This window comes from Alosa pseudoharengus, unplaced genomic scaffold (genome assembly GCF_046254945.1).
Source record: "Alosa pseudoharengus isolate Yale_2024_CS ecotype anadromous, Long Island Sound unplaced genomic scaffold, YU_APseudo_1.1 YU_APseudo_1.1_scf_18, whole genome shotgun sequence".
NCBI lineage: Eukaryota > Metazoa > Chordata > Actinopteri > Clupeiformes > Clupeidae > Alosa > Alosa pseudoharengus.
In genome coordinates, this window is record NW_027468650.1 from 7041075 (window position 1) to 7063896 (window position 22822).

Genomic DNA, 22822 nt, shown 5'->3' on the forward strand with positions numbered 1-22822 from the left:
ACCACCAGTGGACAAAAAAAGTAGTACATGTGTACTGTTAAGACTCGCCATAGAGAATATCGCCATAGAGAATTAATGGGGTAAATTAAGGAGGTTATAGTTTGACGTTTTCGTACTCCTGTGGACGTGTTATGGGGGGCCACCTAAAATAAGGTGGCAAGCCGTAGGCTATTCGCCCGCGGGCCGTAGTTTGGGGATCACTGGTTTAAGGCATCATCCCGGGTCGTAAGTCCCTCTTACGTCTAGGGTTAGGAGTATTACCGTAGCTTTAGTGATTCGTCTATCGGCCGCCCACTCTAGGCTAAGCTGTAGCATACCATAGTGCTACTGCCCTACTTCCAGGCATCCACAGCGCAATCTGTGACTAGGCTATTGGCCAGTCATATAGTCGCTTCAAAGGAGTTGACTGGAGTAGGAGTAGCACTGGCAGTGACGTTAACCAATCGCGCACATGGTTTATATGGTGCGGAGGCACTTGCCTCAATCCGTCAGGATTCATTGCAAGGAGGACCTGGTGAGATTTATCTTATTCATGTCGATTTCTGTCTTATTTATTGCCAAAAATACTAGTCATTATCACAGATCATGTTTTATTGTTTCATGTATGTTTTCCTAGTCTGTGTTTTCTAAAGACATTCGGTTACTTGTTGCGATATATTCAGATAAGGCGGGTTCGTGTTTTGTTTTTGTGTGCTGCTTGGTTGGGGAGACTGCTATAATGTCTTATGTGGATACAAAGTAATAACATCGATGATCAAACGTTCTACGCCACAGACATAAACAATGATGTAGGGTAGGCTATCTCAGTTAGCCTATATGAACTTATTTCATGTTAAAATAATTTTACAGGCTACCGAACCGTGGCCTTTTACCGCTCGTCATGAATTAAATAGCCTACTCACCAACCGTTCATTTGATGCAGGGAATCTCAGAAACAAAATGAATATGTACATGGTGCCTAACCCTGGTATACCAGGCTGTCCACCAGGACTCGAATACCTGACACAGGTAATGCACTTGGAAATTATTTGATTACAAGGTTATTAATATTGTTTTGGGTGTTAGATGTATTAAGCCAGCACAGTGTATCCTTTGCTGTTGAGGCCTATGTGTAACAATGTTTTTGCCATTATTGTACCCTACAATTAGCTCGACCAATTACTGATCAAGCAAAAGGTTGAAATCATTGAAGGTATGTGAAGATATAATATATATTCATTTATAGCATGTGTAGTGGGAAGGATACAGTAATGATATAAACTATTGCAGAAGGTCTCTATGTGGTTCTTTAACTGGGAGGGTCACCAAAATTAAAGCAAAATTCAGTAGTCCTAGATATAGCTGTGGTGGCTTATTTTAATCAAATAATACAAACTCAAAAGAATTCCAAACAACGTAGATGAATACTGCAGATGATGGCTTTAATACATTCCAGAGCATAGGTTCGCGAAGCCAGCTACATCTGATATTTTGTGCATGGGTCTTATACCCTTCCTTCTCATGTCGTCACTTGTTTGTGTGAACTCAGAATAGAAAATATCTCCTGTGTCGTCTTTTACTACATTAGGAAGTACATACAGTATGTGCCTAGGTATTTTCCTTCTAATGACCTCTGCTCCTGCTGAACAGCTGTGCGTGAGTTTACCAGTGACAGAACACTATATGCAGCCTTCTTTTGAGTGCCAGTTATACATGAGTGCTAATTATTCATTGGAAAATAATCTTTCAGATTGTCAAAGGCAGCCATTGACATTAATGCCTTTGGTGTCGACACAGCCTAGCTCTGCCTCCGCCACCAATGGCAATCTCATTTTTCATCCAAAGTGAAAATAATATTTGCCAGTTGGGCAAGACTTGACCAATGTTTTTGGGGGGTCACTAGACAAAAAGTTAAAGAACCACTGCTCCATACATCCCATGCTGAATATAGTTTTTATCTATTTATTTATTTTATTCCATGCAATATCACTGTAAAAACAGCTATCTTTACTTAAAATGTTTAGTAGCCTATGTATAACTCAGTTTTTGTAATTTGTTGATTTTGTCTTTTGAGATTACTTGCCTAAAAAATTAATGTTGAGGTGGAAAAGTAAATATTATCATTTAAATTAAGTAAATACTTGAATTGCTGAAGTTTGTGCTACACTGTAAATTAGTTAGTTAACCTTACTTTAACCTGTTAGTTAACCTTACTTTTAAAAAGCATGCAAACGGATTGCCTTGAAATTACAGACTAATCTGGAATAGTAATGGCAAGTTGTGCAAATAAATGCTTACTTGGTGTAGTGTTCTTACACTACTGAGAATTCCTATTTCACCTAGGTCATTACAAGTATACTGTGTGTTCATTAAACACAACACGTGTATTGAAGTTGTGCTAACTAGTGTTACATTTCCCACAATGCATTTCCAGAATGCCACAGCATATTTGTAAATATATCACATATTAATCCTTACTGAAATTCAATCTTAAATTACAATAAAAAAGTGGCAGTGACACTAAAGGCTTTATATACTGTTGTTGTGTAATTTATGTTGATGTACTGTATCACACCATCAACCATCAATCATGCACGGCAGCCGTTATGTGCCAGAATGCTCGCCAAACATCAGCTTGAGGTGGAGAGTGAGGCAGTGAATGAACCAATTACACTGGAGGATCATTAGGGGACCAGATTGAGAGAGCCAGGTTGGGAATTTAGCCACCCCCTAATCTTTAATGACCACAGTGAGTCAGGACCTTTGTTTAATGTTGCATTTGAAGGTCAGTCACGTTACTGTGGCATTGAGATTGATTGTTTGACCAGAGAGAAGAGCCACCAACACCACTTCCAGCAGGAACTTAGTTTTCCAAGGAGGTCTCCCATACTAATCAAGCCCGCACCTGCTTAGCCTTAGTAATTTAGCAGAGACAGGGTTTGCTGTTACATACAAACATCTCCTCACAATCTGCTAGCTGCCTGTCCCCTGATTACATTGTAAAAAAAGTGGTCTCTGTAGACAGCCCAGGCTCCAAAAACGGCAACAAAAACAGCCTGGTGCTGTTGAATTTACCCTTGGGAATCAATAAAGTATCTATCTATCTATCTATCTGGTGCAGCGTGGACCATGAAACATAACACAATTTACCATTCCTATTCCAGATTAGTCTTTAATTTCAAGGGCAATTGGTTTGCATTAGCCTAGAAATCTAGACGCGCCCCTAGCGGCAGCAAATTACATTTGCTGCCAGGGCTAGTCTAGCAACTCTCCGTTGGCTTGTGAGCTCCAGAAATCGAAACTTAATCAGGCATTGAAATCGTGTATAGAGTCGTTTGGTGGGCTTAACATAATGATTGATGGCAGAGTTGCAACGGTTTGGCTTGAATTCCCTGCTACTTGAAAACAAATATCCTATTGCGTCCTATTGCGTGCAGAGGGAATTTGAAAGACGACTGATTATCCCGCCCCTCGGACTGAGCACTGCGAACGGTGAGTGCCCAGACCCTACATTTTAATGTGGGTCTGGCTCGCCAGGCTAGGTTTGCATGTAAAGGTAAGGTTAACTAACAGGTTAAGTAAGGTTAACAAACTTACAGTGTAGCACAAACTTCAGCAATTCAAGTATAGTTTACTTAATTGTTTACTTTTCCACCTCAAAATTAAGTGACACTCATTTTAGGCAAGTAATCTCAACAAAAGACTTCTACTTACAGGTACTAAACATTTTAAAGCAATGGGGGTGTGTTTGGCTCGGGGTCGTCGTGCAAATGAGCCTAGGGTGGAATTTACCCCGAATTATTGCTTTAAGTGAGGAAAGCTATTATGTTTTATATGAGAAACATTTATTCACCATGTCTTTGGTATAGTATTGGTGTGAATATGAATTACTTGACATTGTTTATTAGAGAACAATACACTGCACCTTTAATTTGACTGTTTTAGTGAGATTCTTATAACATTTGCAATAACTGCAGTAACATGCAATAACTTGTAAAAATCTAAATGCATTAATAAAAATGTGCATTTTCTCATTTATCTGCAGCTCTTGTTGGTTTTGAAAGCAATAACAAGTATGAGATTCGCAACTCCATGGGTCAGAATGTTTTTTACGCAGTGGAGGAAAATGACTGCCTAAGTCGCCAATGTTGTGGTCCCCTGCGCTCATTCACAATCCGAGTATTGGATAACTACGGCCAGGAGATCATCACAGTCTCCAGACCTCTGAAGTGTATGTCTTGCTTCTTCCCCTGTTGTCTGCAGGAGGTGAGACCTTGTGCCATCAGGAGACACTACTAAGAACATACTAGGGCTAACCGCTCAGAGTCCACATCAATAGGGCCTAAGCATTTGTTAGCAAAGCTTATTTATATACTACCACAACAACTTGCTGCGTTAGCCTTAAATTGTATTATTATTGTTATTGTTATTGTTATTATTATTATTATCTCCTATTATTGTGTTAAATGTTCCAAAATGTAAAGCACCTGGAGCTGCATTCTGTGTATGAAAGGTGCTATACAAATAAAGCTTAAGTTCAATTTCAATTTAATTTCACTTCTAGAGCGCCAAAACATTACACATGTCTAATGGCGCTTTGCAGTGTGTTAAACATTCAGAGAGGGCCCATGAGTAACAGGGGCAAGGAATTATTATTATTATTATTATTATTATTACTATGAAAGTAGCAGTAGTTTCTATTGATTATAATCTGTCTTCAGGTTTCTCTGTCATTGAGGCAGAACAGTGATATGACATTATGTCTATATCTGTGACTGTAATAAGGTAGCTGGTAGCAGGAATTCTAGTGTCCAATTGAGTTGACTCAATGAAACATACAGTAGCAACAATACTGGAGCCATTGGGCAGTTTTTAAGAGCTGAATGGTTTTGATTATCTGAATTTGTGTGAATAGAGGTAACCTAAATTATTTTCTCATTGAATGTCTTAGCTTGAGATCCAAGCTCCACCAGGAAATACTGTAGGCTATGTGATCCAGCAGTGGCACCCGTTTATCCCCAAGTTCACCATTGAGAACGAACACCATCAGCCTGTTCTGAAACTTCAGGGGCCTTTTTGTGGATGGAGCTGCTTGCCTGATGTGGATTTTGAGGTGAGTTTTCAACACCCCCCCCCCCCCCTATAGTAGTAACATAGTAGTAGTTTGCTTAAGAATTAGGGCTGTGTTTTGCACACCAGCGCATGGCGTAAAACTCGTTTTTCACCCATGCAAAGTTTAATTCGGTATTTTGCACGTTTATTTTTTAAACATTGCGCCCAGGGGTGCTGCAATTAACAACCTAGGGAGGGTCCTGGCGCGTTGTCTAAAAATCGCTATCATACACCACCTAAACCTGGTAAGAAGACAATGGCGAGTTGTTTATTTGCTATTTTAAGAGCGCATGTCAACAGTCATATTGGCAGGTGCACACACCATCCTTCTATCATTCATGAACGCACACCAGCACACGTCCATGCAAAGCATTACAAATTGCACGATTACAATGGGAAACATAATTAGAATAAAGATATTATGAAATACTGTACATCTCATGATGAGTAGTTATTCACCATCATTTGCAAATTGGTAATGACGGTTAAAAGTGATTAGGCGAGAGACACGTATGCAGCACAGCTGAGAGTGACTGCTAGCTGCCTGTCCCCTGATTACATTGTAAAAAAAGTGGTCTCTGTAGACAGCCCAGGCTCCAAAAACGGCAACAAAAACAGCCTGGTGCTGTTGAATTTACCCTTGGGAATCAATAAAGTATCTATCTATCTATCTATCTGGTGCAGCGTGGACCAGATAGATAGAGATAGAGTCACGAGATATAAGCAACTCCTCTGCAGGATAAATGTTGTTTTATTCAGTCATTTGAGCAATATTAGGGTAAGGGTTGCTTTTTTCCAGCCTATGTTTTCGATGGTAACCCATTGTCAGTCAATAGTGAAAGTAACTGCATATAACTGTCTTGTCGTTGACTGACTCCTTGGTGAAGTTAGTTTCACTTTGCCAATGAGTTCAAATAATAGACGAGTGCAAATGCGTGAAGGCTATGCTAGGTTTTAGTAAAGCATGGTTTAAGAATGACTATTCCATACTGTCTCGCAAGCAGCCTCCTTCAAATGCACCATTGAATGCCAAAATACCGATGCATTTATTTGACATATCGCGCTTTGCGTCGTTAAAGGGAATGACAGATGTCATTCTCATTGGTTTAAAATTATGTTATGCCCCAAACACACCCATATGACTGATTAAAAAACCTAGGAATACCTTGTTGCGCCATGTTTATATCGTACTCCACGTTTGATAACGAAACCCCTCCCAATGTGAACTGGACATCCTACTAAATTTGAATGGACTTTTGACGAGTGACGTGTCATGATAGGGCCCTTAATGTGATGGTATGATTTAGTGGCCAAGGCATTAGGCAAGAAGCAAGCAGCTTATAACTAAAGCACTACCAGCCATATGCTAGCTCACAATCGGACAAGATAAGGGTCATGACTAAATGTGTCTCTCTGTATTGGTAGCCTAGATATTAATACAAAAGGATCAATTTGCTGATAAGCTATGGATTAAATACATATGACCCTCTTTGTCCAGGTAACATAGGTAGAAGATATTGTACAAATAACCTCCTTTTTTACAATGCGTTCACTGCGACCAAGGGATCTGCTTGTCTGCCATTAATATTCAGAGCAACAGAGTTACATTTACAACCATAGTTTTATTTTGATGGCCCCTACTGCCACGGCTGACAGTTGCAAGCAAATTTGCGGAATTGTTCAGCTCTAGAGTCCCAATAATAATCACAAGTCTTTTCATCAGCAATTTGGAAATGCTTCTTAGTTTTGAGGAACATTATAAGTTGATGTCATATTAAACAAACCAGACAATGGCAACATTACCACTGATTTAGATCTATGATGTAGAGACAAAAGGCCTCAGCAAGGACACAGCAAGTCAGCCTGGCTTTTGCAGAGAGGTTTCACTCCTTTATACTTGAAGGAACACCAACTGAAATTATGAGAGAGGTTTTAAGTGCCAATGGGCACACAGCTCAGGGGAACAGATTGGGCTGTTTATTACCAACCTGTCACAATGGACATTGGACCTTGCAAATGGCACAGCCTCACAATAATTTTTCCAGTTTTCAGTCTTGCTGTGTAGGTTACGCTTATGGTGTTTTTTACCTAGTTTCACTCCAATGCATTATTATTTTGTTGATATAAATCTGTAAACAGTCCAAATTATCTTGATGGATACTTATTGATTGGTGTCCCAATTCAGTTAAATGACAGTGAATATTACCTTATAGTGTCTGGAAGGGTTAGCCTACACTGGTACTTAGGACTTGCCATTCCTGCAGTGTCTCAGATCTGGAGTGTAAAATATGTAACTGGGGAGAATGACTATCAGTGATGTTGCACAGGTTCAGACTGAAATGTAAATGCCTGGTTGCTGACTTCATTCACTCTAGATTTTGGAGACATTTCTAAGAGATTGTAAGCATTAATATGTTACAGACCACACAGTTCTTTATGTGAGGCTCTTGTGTAGTAAACATTGACTCCTACCATATATGTGGTTTTGGCTAATGTAAACCTTCATATTCTAAACGTCTAGAGCATATAGAATAGGTCTTTATTGTTATTGTCTCAGGTACAAATAAATGTAAAGTGCTCTCCAGTCAGTGCATTATTCATTGAGTCTATAAAAATATAATGTAAGTGCTAGTGTTACTTAACAAATAATAAATAGAAACATATAACAGCATTAGCAGCATACATAAACACACAAAGTTATACACACCCAGTCATTGCATAAAAACAGTATGAACATACATCTACAGACATGCATACTTTCTGTCATTGCATTGATCCATTTCACATCAGATTCCATATTGCACATTATTTTTGTTCAGCATTGAGGGTGGTTATTGCAGTTGGATAAAAACTGTGTTTGAGTCTACTGTTTTTGTACTTGCGTTAATTGATCTGTACCGTCTGCCTGAAGGCTACAGTTCAAACAGGGAGTGACTGGGATGGTGGGTGTCCTTTATAATGTTCTGGGTCTTTTTTGAGACAGCGGGAACTTGTAGTTCTACCAGAAAGACTCAGTAGACAGAATAGAATCAGTTGACAATTTAATTAGTAAAGGAACGGCTTGGATACAAGCATGATAGAGTCCTGAATAGGTAACAGTCTTTGGCGTAGGCCCCATCTCGGATCCGTCCAGCGATGAGCGGATCTCGTCTCCTGCCGATGGATGAAGGCAGGGGCGGGGAGCCTACCCCCCACGACGAGACGGGGACCAACTGGTGGCGGTGGCTGAAGGAAGATGATGTGGCAGGCAGACCATGCCCGATTGACGTGGATTGCTGGCAGAGGTGGCTGGAGGGGAGGTGGAGGGGACGTCAAAGTCAGCGTACTGAGAAGCAGAAGCAGTGTTAGGTGGTACATATTTAAAGAGCCCACTGAATTCCTATAGGCTAGCGCTGATTGAATGAGTGAATGATCAGATTGCAAGGCTTTCCCGAAAAGTAGGCAAAGCTAAGATTGGCTCCATGTAAGCATGGGAGGAGTAAAGCTACACTACGAGTCTTCCTAGTAGAACTTTCGCTGAAGCTATCATTTCTTTCAGTGTGGGGAGAGGGCAGCCGCAATCTTTTGGGCAGTGTTGATGACCCCCTGGAATGCTTTCCTCTAAGCAGCTGTGCAGCATATAATCTCATGTCGTGTCTGTTTAGTCAAGACATACAGCACTATAAATTGAGTGGGAACCCAGCCACTATACGAAAAGCAAAATGCTTGTTAAGCAAAAACACTTTGGTATATGTTTTTGTCAGTACATTATAGTCAAGTCAAGTTGCTTTATTTGTGTAGCACATTTAAAACAGGAGTTGATCCAATATGCTTACGATATATACAGTATACTGCATGTACGATATATATGATGATGCATGAGGGCATGTAGACAGTGTTAGCCAGTATCCAGCAGATGGCGCCAGGTAATCACTTTAGATTTAACATGGCCTGACCCATACTTGTGTGGGCACATGAGCTTAACATATGCAGTCTTGTATCTCTAATTATTGACACAGATGAAGATTTGCACAGATTTGCCCATCAACTGTAAAGCATTGTTAACTGTAAGCTGTGATCTCACTGTCATAACTTTAGAGTTTTTTCAAATCTGTGTATAGTGTACACAATTCTACATGGCTTGGTTCCCACCTATTTACATGATTTTGTTTATTTCCACTCTGTTCGTTTTGTTAGATCCAGAATGGCTTCCATACATAAGTGTACCGCCCCCTTTCGTTATATAACTTTGGACAGTCAACATTTTCGGTTAAAGCCATCACACAATGGAATGTCATTCCAGACAATATAAAGACTTGTGGTTCCGTCAGCAACTTTACATTTCAATTAAAATATTACTTAAAAACACTAACTCTGCAACCACTAATAAGCCAACCATTCTGCTTTTCTTACTTTTATTTTCTTGTCTTTCAGCGTGGTGCTGACAGTGTGTGTGTGTCACAATCTGCATTATATTGATGTGATATGTGATTTGTCTTGTTTGTTAAATGTTGTCTGTTGGATATTAAACTGTGCCCTGCCTAGGGACTGCAGATATAAATTATCCTACGGCTAAATCTGGTACAATGCATCAAATGGCAACATTTATGTTAAAAAGTGTCCATATTAAATAAAATGAATAAATAATAATACATTTTCCTTCATCCCATGGCCTTATAGATTCTGACCATGGATGAGACCAAAATTGGGAAGATAAGTAAACAGTGGACAGGGCTACTTCGAGAGGCATTCACAGACTCCGACAACTTTGGTATCCAGTTCCCCTTGGACTTGGATGTCAGGATGAAGGCTGTCATGATAGGAGCCTGCTTCCTCATAGTAAGTTCTGAACCTGTTTAACTGGTTACACATACACACATTGCAACATTTTAATCAATATTGTTATCTCTAGTTCCATTCAAACAGTACAACAGTGACAAAACGTCAGTGCATTTTGTTATTTGTTCCATTCAGTCAAGTAAAATAAGTTTCAGTAAAATGTACCTTTCCCCTATTGATAAGCCTTCCCATCATTCATCATTGTTTGACGGCTTCTCTGTGCAGGATTTCATGTTTTTTGAGAGCACCAATAACTAGGGCACCATGACCATGGTGGCACACACTTCTGCGGATGGTTGCCATGACGCAGCAGACGCAGCATGACAGTGCCCTGGAGCTGAATCCGATGAGGTGAAAAACAGGGAGCGTCCGGAGAAGGCAGTAGGAACCGGGGAGAGTTTGGGAATGTAGTGCATAGCTTGTCTGTGTTAGAAAGCATTCTTTGGAGGGGAGCAGGGGGTGTTTCACCTTTGGATCAGCTCTTTGAAGCAAAAGTAGATTGCTAAGAGCCCTTCTTGTGTTTGTGCCGTGTATACTGTGTGTCACTGCAGACATCAACAGTTTTTGATGATAAGAATGTTGCACGTAACATCAGAACTATGATACTTGGTACTTACAATAACATGACGCGGGTTTGCAAGAACATAACTGCGACCAAACAAGTCATCCTATTCTGCTCAACTTTAGCACATAGATGGGCTAAGTCATGCCTTTAAGAGGAAGTCAGTCTGGTATTTAAACACAGAGATCACATTCATAGGTTTTGATATTTAATATTTTAAATGTTTAAGCAGTCTTTTGACCTGATATTTATTTTTAGTTTTATTTTTTTTATTTATTTTTTTCAAAGCGAATCATGTTTATTTATTTTACATGACTTAATGCTTGTGTTCTAAATGTGTGCTTTAGCATAGGTATATAGCTCTGAAACTACTGGGCTGTACAAATACAGACAAATACATGACTCTCAAGCAAGACTAGAATAACAACATTGACATTATTTTGTTACCATATTCCTTTCATACTTGAGTGTATTTCATAAACATTGTTTTTTATTCATTTTAAAAATACAAACTTTGTCCACAATGTGTGATGTATGCAAACAATGTTTGCATGGTGAATCATTTGTGACCAAGGGATAAATGTAAGTGAATAAGCAACGCAAGAATTCATGTGACAATGGTAATATAGCCTACTTTATGCAACATCTGTTTATGACATTACATCCCTAATTACAGCATGTCAAAATAAATTTCATCCACTTTTTCTTGGTATTTTTATCCTATCTTTTTTCCCACATGTACAAATCCATTTTCAGTTCACATAACTGCAGCCCGAAGCAAACAAAACTCAAACTGAAATGTAGGATAACTATTTACATTATGACTCAGGTGAGCTTCTGTTGCGATGGAAATTACAGTTGTGGATGTTATGAATGTAGCTCAAATGTGTGCACTCTATGTTTTGTTATTAAAATATATGTATATTTTCACTCTTGTGTATCATGAGTTTCTCGAAAGTGACAATGGCACTAAACACTAAAATAAAGAACTCCTCAGTTCAGTTCAATTCAGTTCAGTTTATTATTTGTCCCAGCAGGAAGACATCACATGAAGAACATACAGTACAACACAAACCACAACAATGAACACAAATCAAAACAGCAGCTTCAGCCTGAGTTAAAGAGTTGGAGTGATAATAAAGCTAATAAAAGAAGTACAATAAATAAAAACAATTATTATTAATAATAAAGATAAAATAAATAAAGGGGTCACTAATATAAACAAGGGCTATCACCTCCTCTTATGAGTTGAGTGTCTGCATTGAAAGAGGAATAAAAGAGTTTTTGTGTCTCTGTTTAAGAGCCATGGGGGTGCTAAAACCTAAGGAAGAAACATGTAGGCCTAGGCCTATTCTCCCTTGGGCTACAGAGGGTGAGTGGTGTCCATGTAAATAGACATGGCTTTTTTAAAATCTGTTTGTTAAAAATGTCAGAAAGGCTACTGAACTTCACACACACTATCTTACTGGCCACATTCACAATTTTTAAAAGCGCATTTTCATGCTTTGTAAATCCTCCTAATACAGTATGTGACCCAAAGCCATTGTTATATTGTGCTGCTCACCAATCTACGGTGGCCTGGAAGTGCAAAAAAAAAAATAACAATGGTAAATGAATTATTTACAAGATTAAAAACAAATGTACAAGTTTAAAAACAAATGTACAATGTTTTAAGCAAATTTACAAGTTTTAAACAAATTGACAATGAGTGAACAAATGTACAAGTTTTTAAACAAATGTACGTGTTTTACGGAAAGGGTAGGTACAATAGACGGTAGTGGTGGCTACAGGAAGTGAGGTCTTTTCGAACAGTAGCGTGAGCCTGGTAAGCTGCGTGAGCTTTCTATCAGTCAGACAGCACAGAGCAACAGCCAATAGGCGAGTTCGACTTGAGGCAGATCTGTGCAGATCTGACTTGATGTGATGCATGATGGGTTGAACACAATGCATACTGGGATGGATGCAATGCTTGCTGGTTAGAAATTCTGTCCGACTTCTGTCAGCCGGGGAGGGACTTACCACCGTGACACCATGTCACATGACCTTAAAATATCGCGGAAGTCTTAGCCTGCAGACAGATCTTACCTAGCGTTCATGGGCTTCGGAAAAACCTTTCTCCGAGTGAAAACATCATCATTCTGCGTCATTCACGTCACGTAATGTGTGAGTCAGAGGTCGGAAACTGGGGCTAGATTTTGCTAACAGAGTTGCCCAGTTAGGGGCTCGTCATCATTTTTGTCGTCACATTGTAGTTCGTTTGTAGTCCATGTGGCATTTCATGTCCAACAGTTTTAATGTGAACTTGGGAATCTGCCCTTTTTATCACTTGAAAAGCTGCATATCTTTCTTTCACGAGCATCTTACACTATATTTTAAGGAAATACAGTTGTTTGTTTAGGATTAGTGAGTGTATGTTTTAACCTTTGTTGTGGCATCCGTGTTTGTCACAAATTTCGATGGCAAAGCACATGAACACTTGCTGTCGGAAAAACAAAGTAGCCATGGGGGCGGTCCTTGTCATTCCAAGGTGCTCTGAATGCACCCTTGCAGTTGCCTTCCACGAGCTGCACGAGCTAAAACACGCCCTCATGATGTCAGTTCAGAGACGTGATAGGGCCATTTGGGAGGAATGTCCTCATGACGATTATGACGGGAGTCTCATGCTGCTTCCTTATGTTGGAATATGCGAAAATAAACAGAAATCTAAGGGATACCTTCTTATACGTGATTTCTGCAACAATGGTAGGCTAGCCTACTGAAAACGTTTGGATATTCTGTTATTTTCTGCTGTTGGCTAAATAGATAGACACACATAGGGGAAACACTTGATATTTAATTTATGTGCTACAATGCAGGCCTGTTAACTGTATGACAACAGTGGTTTATTTAAACTACATCATAATAATTTATTTCGTCAGTCATCATGCTCATTTTAATGAGTAAGAATGAAAGTTCTGCTGTGTTTATTGCAAACAAAATTCCGCGATATCTCCCGCGAGTCACGTCAGGCAGACTGTAGCCTGTCTGTCCGGGATGAGCTGCCCTCTGTTGTAGCTCCTCCCGGCTAGGCTCTGAAGATCACGTTTACGTAGTAAGCCAGACCAAGTCAGACTCAGTCCATCTCAAACAAGCCTAACGTACATTCTCTGGTATCACCATGTTCTGCCTCTACTGCGGCACCCCCACCAACCATGGCCATTTCTGCCAGAACTGTGGCAAAAGCCTAACATTTCTGCCCTATGGAGACGATAAGGCGTCAAGTTCCTCACCAAGACCTCACTTCCTGTAGCCACTACTTCCGTCTATTGTACCTACCCTTTCCGTAAAAAACTTACATTTGTTTAAAAACTTGTAAATTTGTTCACTCATTGTAAATTTGTTAAAAACTTGTAAATTTGTTTTAAAAATTGTAAATTTGCTTAAAACATTGTACATTTGTTTAAAAACTTGTACATTTGTTTTTAATCTTCATTAAAATTCATTTACCATTGTTATGTTTTTTTGCACTTCCAGGCCACCATACCAATCACATGGCTAGATGTTAACATGCTGAAATGTGATTAGGCTACTCACAGCCTAGCACTGACGCAATGGAAATCCATGGGAAATACACAATCATACACTGAGAAGATGGGAAATTACTTCAGACCCTCTGTCATTTATCGTTGTTTGTGACCGCTGATGCGAACCTCGTCTTCATTGATTATATGAGTGGTTAGTGGTCCCTGCAAAATGAAATGCATAGGGCACATGGGTCCAGGGGTGTAGCTGGGAATTTTGGGCCATCTGGAAAAGAATCCCAAGGAGTTCCACCCTGTGTGTACTGCAGTGTGCATGCCATTGGGCCTTGGTTTACTTTTCCCTGAATCATTAAACCAACCATCATCTAAACCTTTACATTGGGTTCCACAACACACATGGGCAGGGTAGTAATTTCACGGCGGCCACGACGGCCATGGCCGTCGTAGCCCCTTGCATTGGCCGTGAAGCCCCTTTGAAAATCAGAGGTTTACAGGCCACGGTGGCCTTGGTGCCCCCTTCTTTCAATATTCTGCTTTGCGTCCTACTAATAGCTATTTTTATTTAGCCTGTGGCCTGTCAAAATAATCTTAGCATTCACGGCGCAAATTAATTTAGTCTTTTACGCAGTGGAGAAAGTGACAGCGCAAGAAAGAAAGTGCGTCCAAATTCACCCTTTTTCAGTTGAACTACTCGCGAAGTAGCCTATTCATCACACAGACATCACAAGTATCACATGAAAGAGCTTTTTCTCAGCTTTTAAACGATGTTAGCCGATAATTGCTGTGTTGAACGGTTCGCGAGAAAAGTAAATAATATAATTCAATTTAATCATACATTCTACTGAAGGTTTTGCGTCCCATGATCTCCCTACCCATTCATCTCGGTGGAATACTTTACGAACCCTTCTTTTAACACATGACAAACCATATATCAGAATAAACAGGAGACCTTACCGAACACAAAGGCGTAAAGCAGTACAGTTAGCCGTTCCAGAGTAATCCAGTTTTGAATTTGCAGTAAAGTTCGACATACATGGATGTCTCCAAATTTGGGCTTTTACATTGTTCCACATGATTTCATAACGGGCCAAATACAAAATAAATGTTACAAATATCGCCTAGATATTGGTAAATCAGAGGACAGCTGACTAAGAGTTTGTGAAAGTAGCCTTAATGATCACAAAATGCTAAGCATGCATCTAGGCTATTTGAGTTTCTTAAAGCTGAGCTGTGCTTAAATTGTTCAATACATGATTTCTTACATAACAGGCCAAATATAAAATAAATGTTATATATAGCCTATATATCTGTAAATATTAGATGATCAGATGATTTACAGTTCTATGTAATATGTAATGTTTCATGTTTTTGTAATGTTTCATACAGTGATGCAGGTCTACTGCAGTGAATAGGCTAAATACAACTTTGATAATTTTTATAGCCTACTACTGTAGGCTATAGTTAACTTTGGCCTTGGTGCCCTGACATGTGGCCTTTGTGCCCCCCACCAAATATGCCCAACTGAAGGCCAAGTGGCCTTGCCCCCGGAATGGTGAAATTCCAAGCCTGCACATGGGACACTGGCAATGCCAGGAAGATGTATTTGAACTAAACATGTCAAGTCTGTCTGCCTTACATCCATAAAGCAGCAGAAATAGATGATTGTTCTCTTGGGGTGTTTTGTCATAGCACTGCCCACAGAGCAGCAAGGTTCTTTGCAGGGGAGTTAGTGGAACTGATCAAGTCCAGGCTGCCCGGAAAGCTGACCGATAGGATAAATGGAATTATTATGAGGAAAGACAGAATGGATTCTCTGTGTGTGTGTGTGTGTGTGTGTGTGTGTATGTGTTCAGGAGTTCTCTTTTCTGAGGCAGGATCAAGGCATAGCACACAGCTCCAGCGTGTCTTTCCGTTGCCTTTTTTATTGTAGTGTTTCCCATGCGTGCACTTTCAGGTCCTAAGAACAGGGAGAAGGCCGCGAGTTGCCCAGATGACAGGGAGAGCTGCTGCAGGGTCCAGAGCTCTGCACTAACATTTGGCTGCCCTCCGGGGATGAAGGGCAAAGCCCAAGCTGTCGGCAAGCCATTTGTTTCTTTAGCTGGTTGGGCTCGAGCAAACATTACAAACCACCCCCGGACTTTTGTGCTGTGTCCAGTGGCATTGCCAGCCGAAAGTCTCGTAAAAACAAATACCATGATCCGTGACATTGTATACAACATTCATGTGTGATGCAAATAAACAGATTGCCTCTAAAGTAGGGCAGTCCCTAGAAAACCCTATACTAGAGGAATAAGAGAAAGATTGCTACAGTACATCAAATGTCAAATGTGCCGTATTCCTTGTATTCTCGAGTCACCAATAAAAGTGAAAATTTTCCTCAGGGGCCGTATTCACAAAGCCTTTTATCTTACCACTAGGAGTACTCCTAAATCGCACTAAAAGATTTTAGCTAGGAGTTTTCTCTTAAAAGTTATTCACAAAGCCTTTCAGACCTACTCTTAGTAAGGAAAAATGACAACTCCTAAACTAAGAGTGAGTCTTCGTTGCTATGGATGACGTCATTACTCGACGAGCTTGACTGAAGTGACCACCTTGATTGGCTGATAATTGTAACGCGGGAATGATTCCAAACACCTCCCTTACGATGATGAGTGACAGGTGACAGGTCTGAGAATGCGTGTGCTACACAAGTAGTGCAAAGGACGGAAGATGATGAATAAACTGAACTGAATAAAAAGGCTTAGCCTAAATGAATAAAAAGAAGTAAGGCAAAACAAATAGCCTATAGCCTAATGAAACATGCGGATTGATGCAGTAGGCCTATCTTTGCAACATTATTAAATTAACCTGTCACCATAGCCTCTGACTACGTTTGCAAAGAGGAAAACATTTTAATTTGATTCACAATGAAACGTTACATTTAATTTACATGTTGACAATGAGTAGTTTTGGTTGTTGTTGGTGGCGTTATTGCATCCCTTTTATGCCTACAATGCAAAATTGTTCCCTCTTGGAATCTCCTGTGGCCGCATACGCATTTCAAAACATCGCGACGTGAAATGCCACAAAAAGGGTTTGTGAATAGGTCTTAGTGAGTTAGGAGTCCTCTCGACTTCTTTTAAGCTGTCCCAGACTTAGGTGCTACTTTTAGGTCTAAAATGCTTTGTGAATTACTTTTAGTGAAAAAAATTAGTCCTAATGTTAGGAGTGACATGCCCATTATTATTAGGAGTTGCTACTAAATTCGCCACTTAGGAGCTACTTTTAGCCTTAAAATTCTTTGTGAATACGGCCCCAGAGCTGTTTTCAATCTCAATTGCTCACAAATGCAACCAACGTGCATAACCACTGAGGATCAGGGTCTGGGGGACACTTGACAGCACACACAATTAAATGCAGCTGTCCTTTATTGCAAAGTCAGTTGTCTGTCATTTAACGTTTTGACAGTTTTCTAATCCTGTTCCATATTCATCTTCATTTTACCTTTAAAAAAAGATGAAAACTCATTGCATTTATTAGTTGAGAAGTTCAGCCGCCTATTGTGAGGGGGGATTTGTTAACTTATCAACAGTTGAAAATAGAATACGAGTGTTATTTGAACTTCTATTGATAATGTTAGAAAAAAAGGACTGTCTTGCTTTGCATATTTCAGAGTGCGGAGCATCTCTTTATGGATTTCATAGTGGAAGTTTGTATTTACGGCATTTTCTTTCAGTCTTCCTACACTCTCTTTTTAGAAGTTTAACTGCTGGATTTTGCCTCCATGGTGCTTTCTGTTTGTCCTTAACTTTCTTGAATTGTAATGAAGCAATGTCATCCATAATGTTTGCCATTTTTGCATTAAAGTGATCAAATAAGTCTTTTACAGAGTCTGACAGTTGACTTGACTTTAGTGAAAGTGCTTGCTCAAAGAGAGCACTTGTCTGATCATTTATGATTCTCCTTTTTACAATCATAGCTGTGTTTTGAGTGTGTGGGGACATAGACACATCAAAGAACACGCAGAAATGATCAGATAAGGCCAGGTCTTTAACAGCTGTAGAGACATCGAGACCCTTTGTGATAACAAGGTCGAGGGTATGGCCGAGAGAGTGTGTTGGCCCCTGTACATGCTGTGTTAGGGAGAAAGTATGGATTAGTGCAATGAATTCCTTGGCATAATTGTTTTCAGGATTATCCACATGCAAGTTTAGATCCCCTGATATAATAAGACAGTCAAACTCTATGCAAACGACTGATAGCAGTTCACCTAGCTCTTCAAGAAAAACTTTTGCTGAATGTTTTGGAGGCCTGTAAATTGTCAGTAATAAAATCTGAGGAGAAGACTTAATGCATGCACACAGATGTGTGTACTAACTTGCTTGGCCAAATGAATCACTTTCTGATATTGATTGTGAGCCAATGGGGAACTGGGTTTGAGTAATTTCCCAAACCCGCAAACCCCATTTTTCACCCACTCATTTTCAGTCATTCTTTTGAGCGGTCTGTCCCAGTAAGAAGTACAGAAGAAGTACAGTCTGTACCCAACCCATCCTCACAATGAGTCGTTAAACTGAAACGTAATGTTAATCCATTTCAACGATTCGTTGTAAGACTGGGTTGCTGTACTACATTCAGGTCAAAGTGCCCATGGTGGGCCTGTATTTGAATCCTGCCCTCAGGATCCCGCCCCATCTCTCTTTCTCACACTCGATTATTGTCACTGTCTTATCTACACAAAGGCAGAAGCCCAAATGTATACCTAGACAAAGCAGTGGAAGGGTCAGTTATCTGCTAAAAACCTGCTTTGGGTCAAAGCGGATTGTGCTAAAATATGTCTTAGAAGGGCAAATGTGGATGTTATTCACATCTCTGTGCTCAGTATTTCTTCAAAAGTTCACTGATGCATCAGTGCACTGCATCTATTTCCAGAAAACTCAAAGAACACACACTAACAAACATTTCCTTTTCACAGTTGGTGATCTTTCACAAAGTCTGGCCTGGTACTCATGGGTTGGTGCAGCATTTCTCTTGCTGTTATAGTGAAACTTTGGCTATGGGCTTTTGTGTATGCTGTTGTAGACACCATGAGGTTCCTTGGGAGATTAGACTCCCTTACCTGAGTTTGAACTCTCTGCCCTTTTGAACTTTTGTCAGTTGGCTTTTACAGCCTGTGATGTTCACTGGTTTATTATCCAGAGTGCTAGAGCACAAATATTTCATCTTGATTGCGCATTACTTCATCTTGTGTTGCACATTATTTGACAAATACATTAACAACTCCTACAAAATTAGGAATAAGGAAAAGTTCCCTTTTCTTTCATTTTCCCAAGTATATTCAGGGTAATGTTGGTCATTGCAAGGACCATCTTTAAATCTTGTTTATGTAAAGATATTTCATTCTATTCCCGTTACTATCAATCTAAGAATGATAATAATAATTCCCAGTCAAATGGGCAGGAGCTAGTTAAAAACATATTACTGGGGCATGTGCTACAGTAAAGGGAGTGAGGAGACATATGGTTAATAAACATACACTGTTTTTTTGTTTTTTTACACTCACTTCTCAATAAACTCTTGCGTCTGCTTTGTCTCACCTTCTTAAAGACTGTCTATAAATTCAAACCACACGTTTGAGTCTCTCTGGATTACTCTGCATAAAAAGTGCAGACAATGCTTTCATAGACTTATAAAGGAGAACATTTCACCATGACGTACATTGTTTATATACTGCAGAGCAGATTTCCAGGCCCTGTAAACTGAAGTAGGTATGGGACCACTCCATGCCTCATTGCACATACAGGGACATTAATGTTATGTGTATTGATAAATATTTGGAGAGGTGAGGTATGCAGCTGGTCAGAGTGTTGAATGGACTGATGTCAGCCCCACCTCTGGGGATTCTTTAGACAAAAGTCTGACTGGAATTTCCTGTGTCCGTGCAATGTCTTCACAGGCATGAAACTAATCCACAAATATCTGTACAGTCCAAGTCCAAGAAGCATTCCAAGGAAAGGGTGCTGCACTAATAAGAAATACATGTCTCCATCAAAACCTCAAAGGTTTTTTCCTTCCATCCTACATCGTCTTGTATTTCATATTCACCACTGACATGTCTTTTATTTTTTTATCCACTGTATCTTAAAATGCATTTGACTGTTTTGATCCAGCTGACAATGCACATTGGGGGGCGTGGTGCATAAAAATAGATGTTCTTTATGACCTTTTGATTTCAGGCTGTCCGCCCTGATGATCACATTGGGTATTACACTAATTAAAGGCCAGTCCTGCACGTTCATCCTGTGTAGTTTAAGAGAGGCTCCCATGGGGCATCAAGCTGTCCACTTAAAATTTCTACCTAAAAACCTCAAGGGCTGCAGACCGGACTGTGGTTCATCTTCATCTGTCTTTTCCCTCCAATTTTGTCGCACTGGCTCCCGAGAAATAGGCGGCCTGGATAGGCGTGGGTACCCGTGGGTAGCCGTGGCCCAGCCACCTCTCCAGCAGCCACCCATACTGAGCCAATGTTTACTTTCACCTTGAAACGGGCATTCAGGGTTCAATGAGCAATGTGCTTCCTGTGTCTCAGATCTTAATGGGTTTAAATGCAGACTGGGTCTGGCTGGCTGTCTCAGATGGGGCCCCCTATCCCATGCCCCATCATCCTTCACACACCCCACCCTTTCTTTTTGACTGGCCACAGAAGAGAGAGAGAGGGAGGGGGAGCGAAAGAGTGAGAGAGGGGGAGGGAGGAGAGAGAGAGAGGGAGGGAGGAGGGAGACAGACAGTCTAAGTTTAAGTTTAAGGAGATGTTGAGACAGAGAGACAGTTTAAGGAGATGGAGAGACAGATTGTCATATAAGGAAAACTGACGCATGGGAAGAAGGAAAGAGTTGTCTTCCATCGATCACAGCTAGCAATTAAACCCATTGAGGATGATTAAAGGCGCCCATTCAAAATAGAAATAAAAAACGATCCCCAGAAGCAATTATGTCCCCATTCCGCAGGACTAAGCCAGTGAGGCAGGGTGACGTGCTATTGTGATGGAGAAACCAAATGGCCAGGGCTGCCATAAGCACCAAGTCAGACACAGGGAATGGTTAAAGCGGCTTTCCTCTCAAAGGGAAAATGCCAAGAGGTCCCATTTCTCTAAAGATGCCTTGTATTGTTATTTGCAGGGAGAGGCCAGAGTGTCTGCTGGGGGATTTTATTACTTTTTAAAAAGCATATTGTAGTGGCGCCATTAACCTGAATGAGGAAGCTTTCGAAGCTATTTCCAATCTGAATGGGAAGCATCTGAGCAGTGGAAATGAATGAGGACAGGCTAATGCAATAGAGGCATGAATCATGGCTCTGTGGTTTTCATGAACCCGAGGATATTCCATATTTCCCAGTGTCCAACTTTTGGGGTCGGTCTGGCTCTATGATTCCCGGCATTAAGACTTTGAAGTAGTATAGCAATTCCACCTCTAGGAGTCTGTTCAGACTAATTTAGACATTAAAAAGTACAACACAATCCAAATTACTACAGCAGTGATGGAATATTAAACCACATAGAAATTCAATAGTCAGTGATATTTCACTGTCTAGGACCTCACAGTAGTTGAAATCATACATTTAATATAAATACAAAAGCTTTGCACCATCCTACTGTTTACACAATGCCTTATAAAAACATTCTCTTCCTTGTTTAATGAGTCAATCTGATGAGAAACTGTCTAATAAAATCAGCAATATATTCCAAACATCTGCTATGCACACAGGCACACACACACACATATACATAGGCATTGGCACCCGTGCGAACCCACACCCACTTGCCATCCAGCCAGAACAAGGTCTATAACATCTTCGCCGGCTCTGCCATTATACACATGTTTGCAACAATCTCTAGTGTTTCGTTAGACTGCCTCTGTGCTGTAAACTGATCCTGCTTCGGTCGGCGGGTAGGATACACCGAACTTGCAAGTGGGATATTCTTCCTACAGGCAGTAGGGGCGGGCGAGAGAGCCTTCATTCGCCCCATAATGAGTCATTTAACCATATACCGACTTACGAAGATGATTAATTAACACGAAAACGTTGACTGGTGTCCCTTTAAAAGAAAAACCGCTTAAAGGAGAAGCCCGGTGAGTTTTCACATAGATCTCAGATTCTCGAGGTCACCGAGTACTGTCAGTACAAAAAAACCTCGAAAACAATCGATTTTTACCAAGCTCGAGTTGCTACAGCCAGCAGCTAACGCAGCCAGGCAGCTACAGCGCTACACTCTGGGGGTGTGCAAATGGGATCTCACGGACATGCCCCCAGAGTGTAGCGCTGTAGCTGCCTGGCTGCAGCAACTCAAGCTTGGTAAAACCGATTGTTTTCGTTGTTTCCATACCAACAGTACTCGGTGACCTCGAGAATCTGAGATCTATGTGAAAACTCACCGGGCTTCTCCTTTAATGTCACTATGGCCAATAATCCTGGGGAACATAAACCATCTAGAAAACATTTATCTTCTCACTGTTTATTGGAGGGCAAAACCAGTGCAGTACAGGGACTGGATTAGACGGCCTTAGACAATGAGCTGTGTGCATGAGGAGAGGGGTCCTGTTTTCCAACTAATCAACAGCACATGTCAACGACAAACGCCACTGTGCAACCACCTATTGTTAGATTTCCAGATGGCTGCCATTGCCTCAACAAGTTAGCCACTGCCTTTGTCAACAGTGGGTTTTTGGTAGGGGCTCATGACCAACCTTAGTTCTTGGAGTCCATTTTCAGGCCAAGCCGCAGTATTTCTTGATCAATCTAAGTATACTGGAAGATGAGGATGCCATGTGCTTCTAATGGATGATGAAGACAG

The 22822-nt window shown here is 40.5% G+C and overlaps 1 protein-coding gene across 1 annotated transcript; it reads left to right on the top strand.

The window, feature by feature from the left end:
- The first annotated feature begins 450 nt into the window (after nucleotides 1-450).
- LOC143131600 (phospholipid scramblase 1) lies at nucleotides 451-11349 on the top strand. Its single transcript, XM_076291235.1, has 7 exons — nucleotides 451-514; nucleotides 923-1008; nucleotides 1150-1192; nucleotides 4025-4245; nucleotides 4931-5092; nucleotides 9751-9909; nucleotides 10135-11349. The coding sequence occupies exons 2-7, from the start codon at nucleotides 940-942 to the stop codon at nucleotides 10165-10167; spliced, it is 687 nt and encodes a 228-aa protein (XP_076147350.1). The 5' UTR covers nucleotides 451-514; nucleotides 923-939; the 3' UTR covers nucleotides 10168-11349.
- The last annotated feature ends 11473 nt before the right edge of the window (nucleotides 11350-22822 follow it).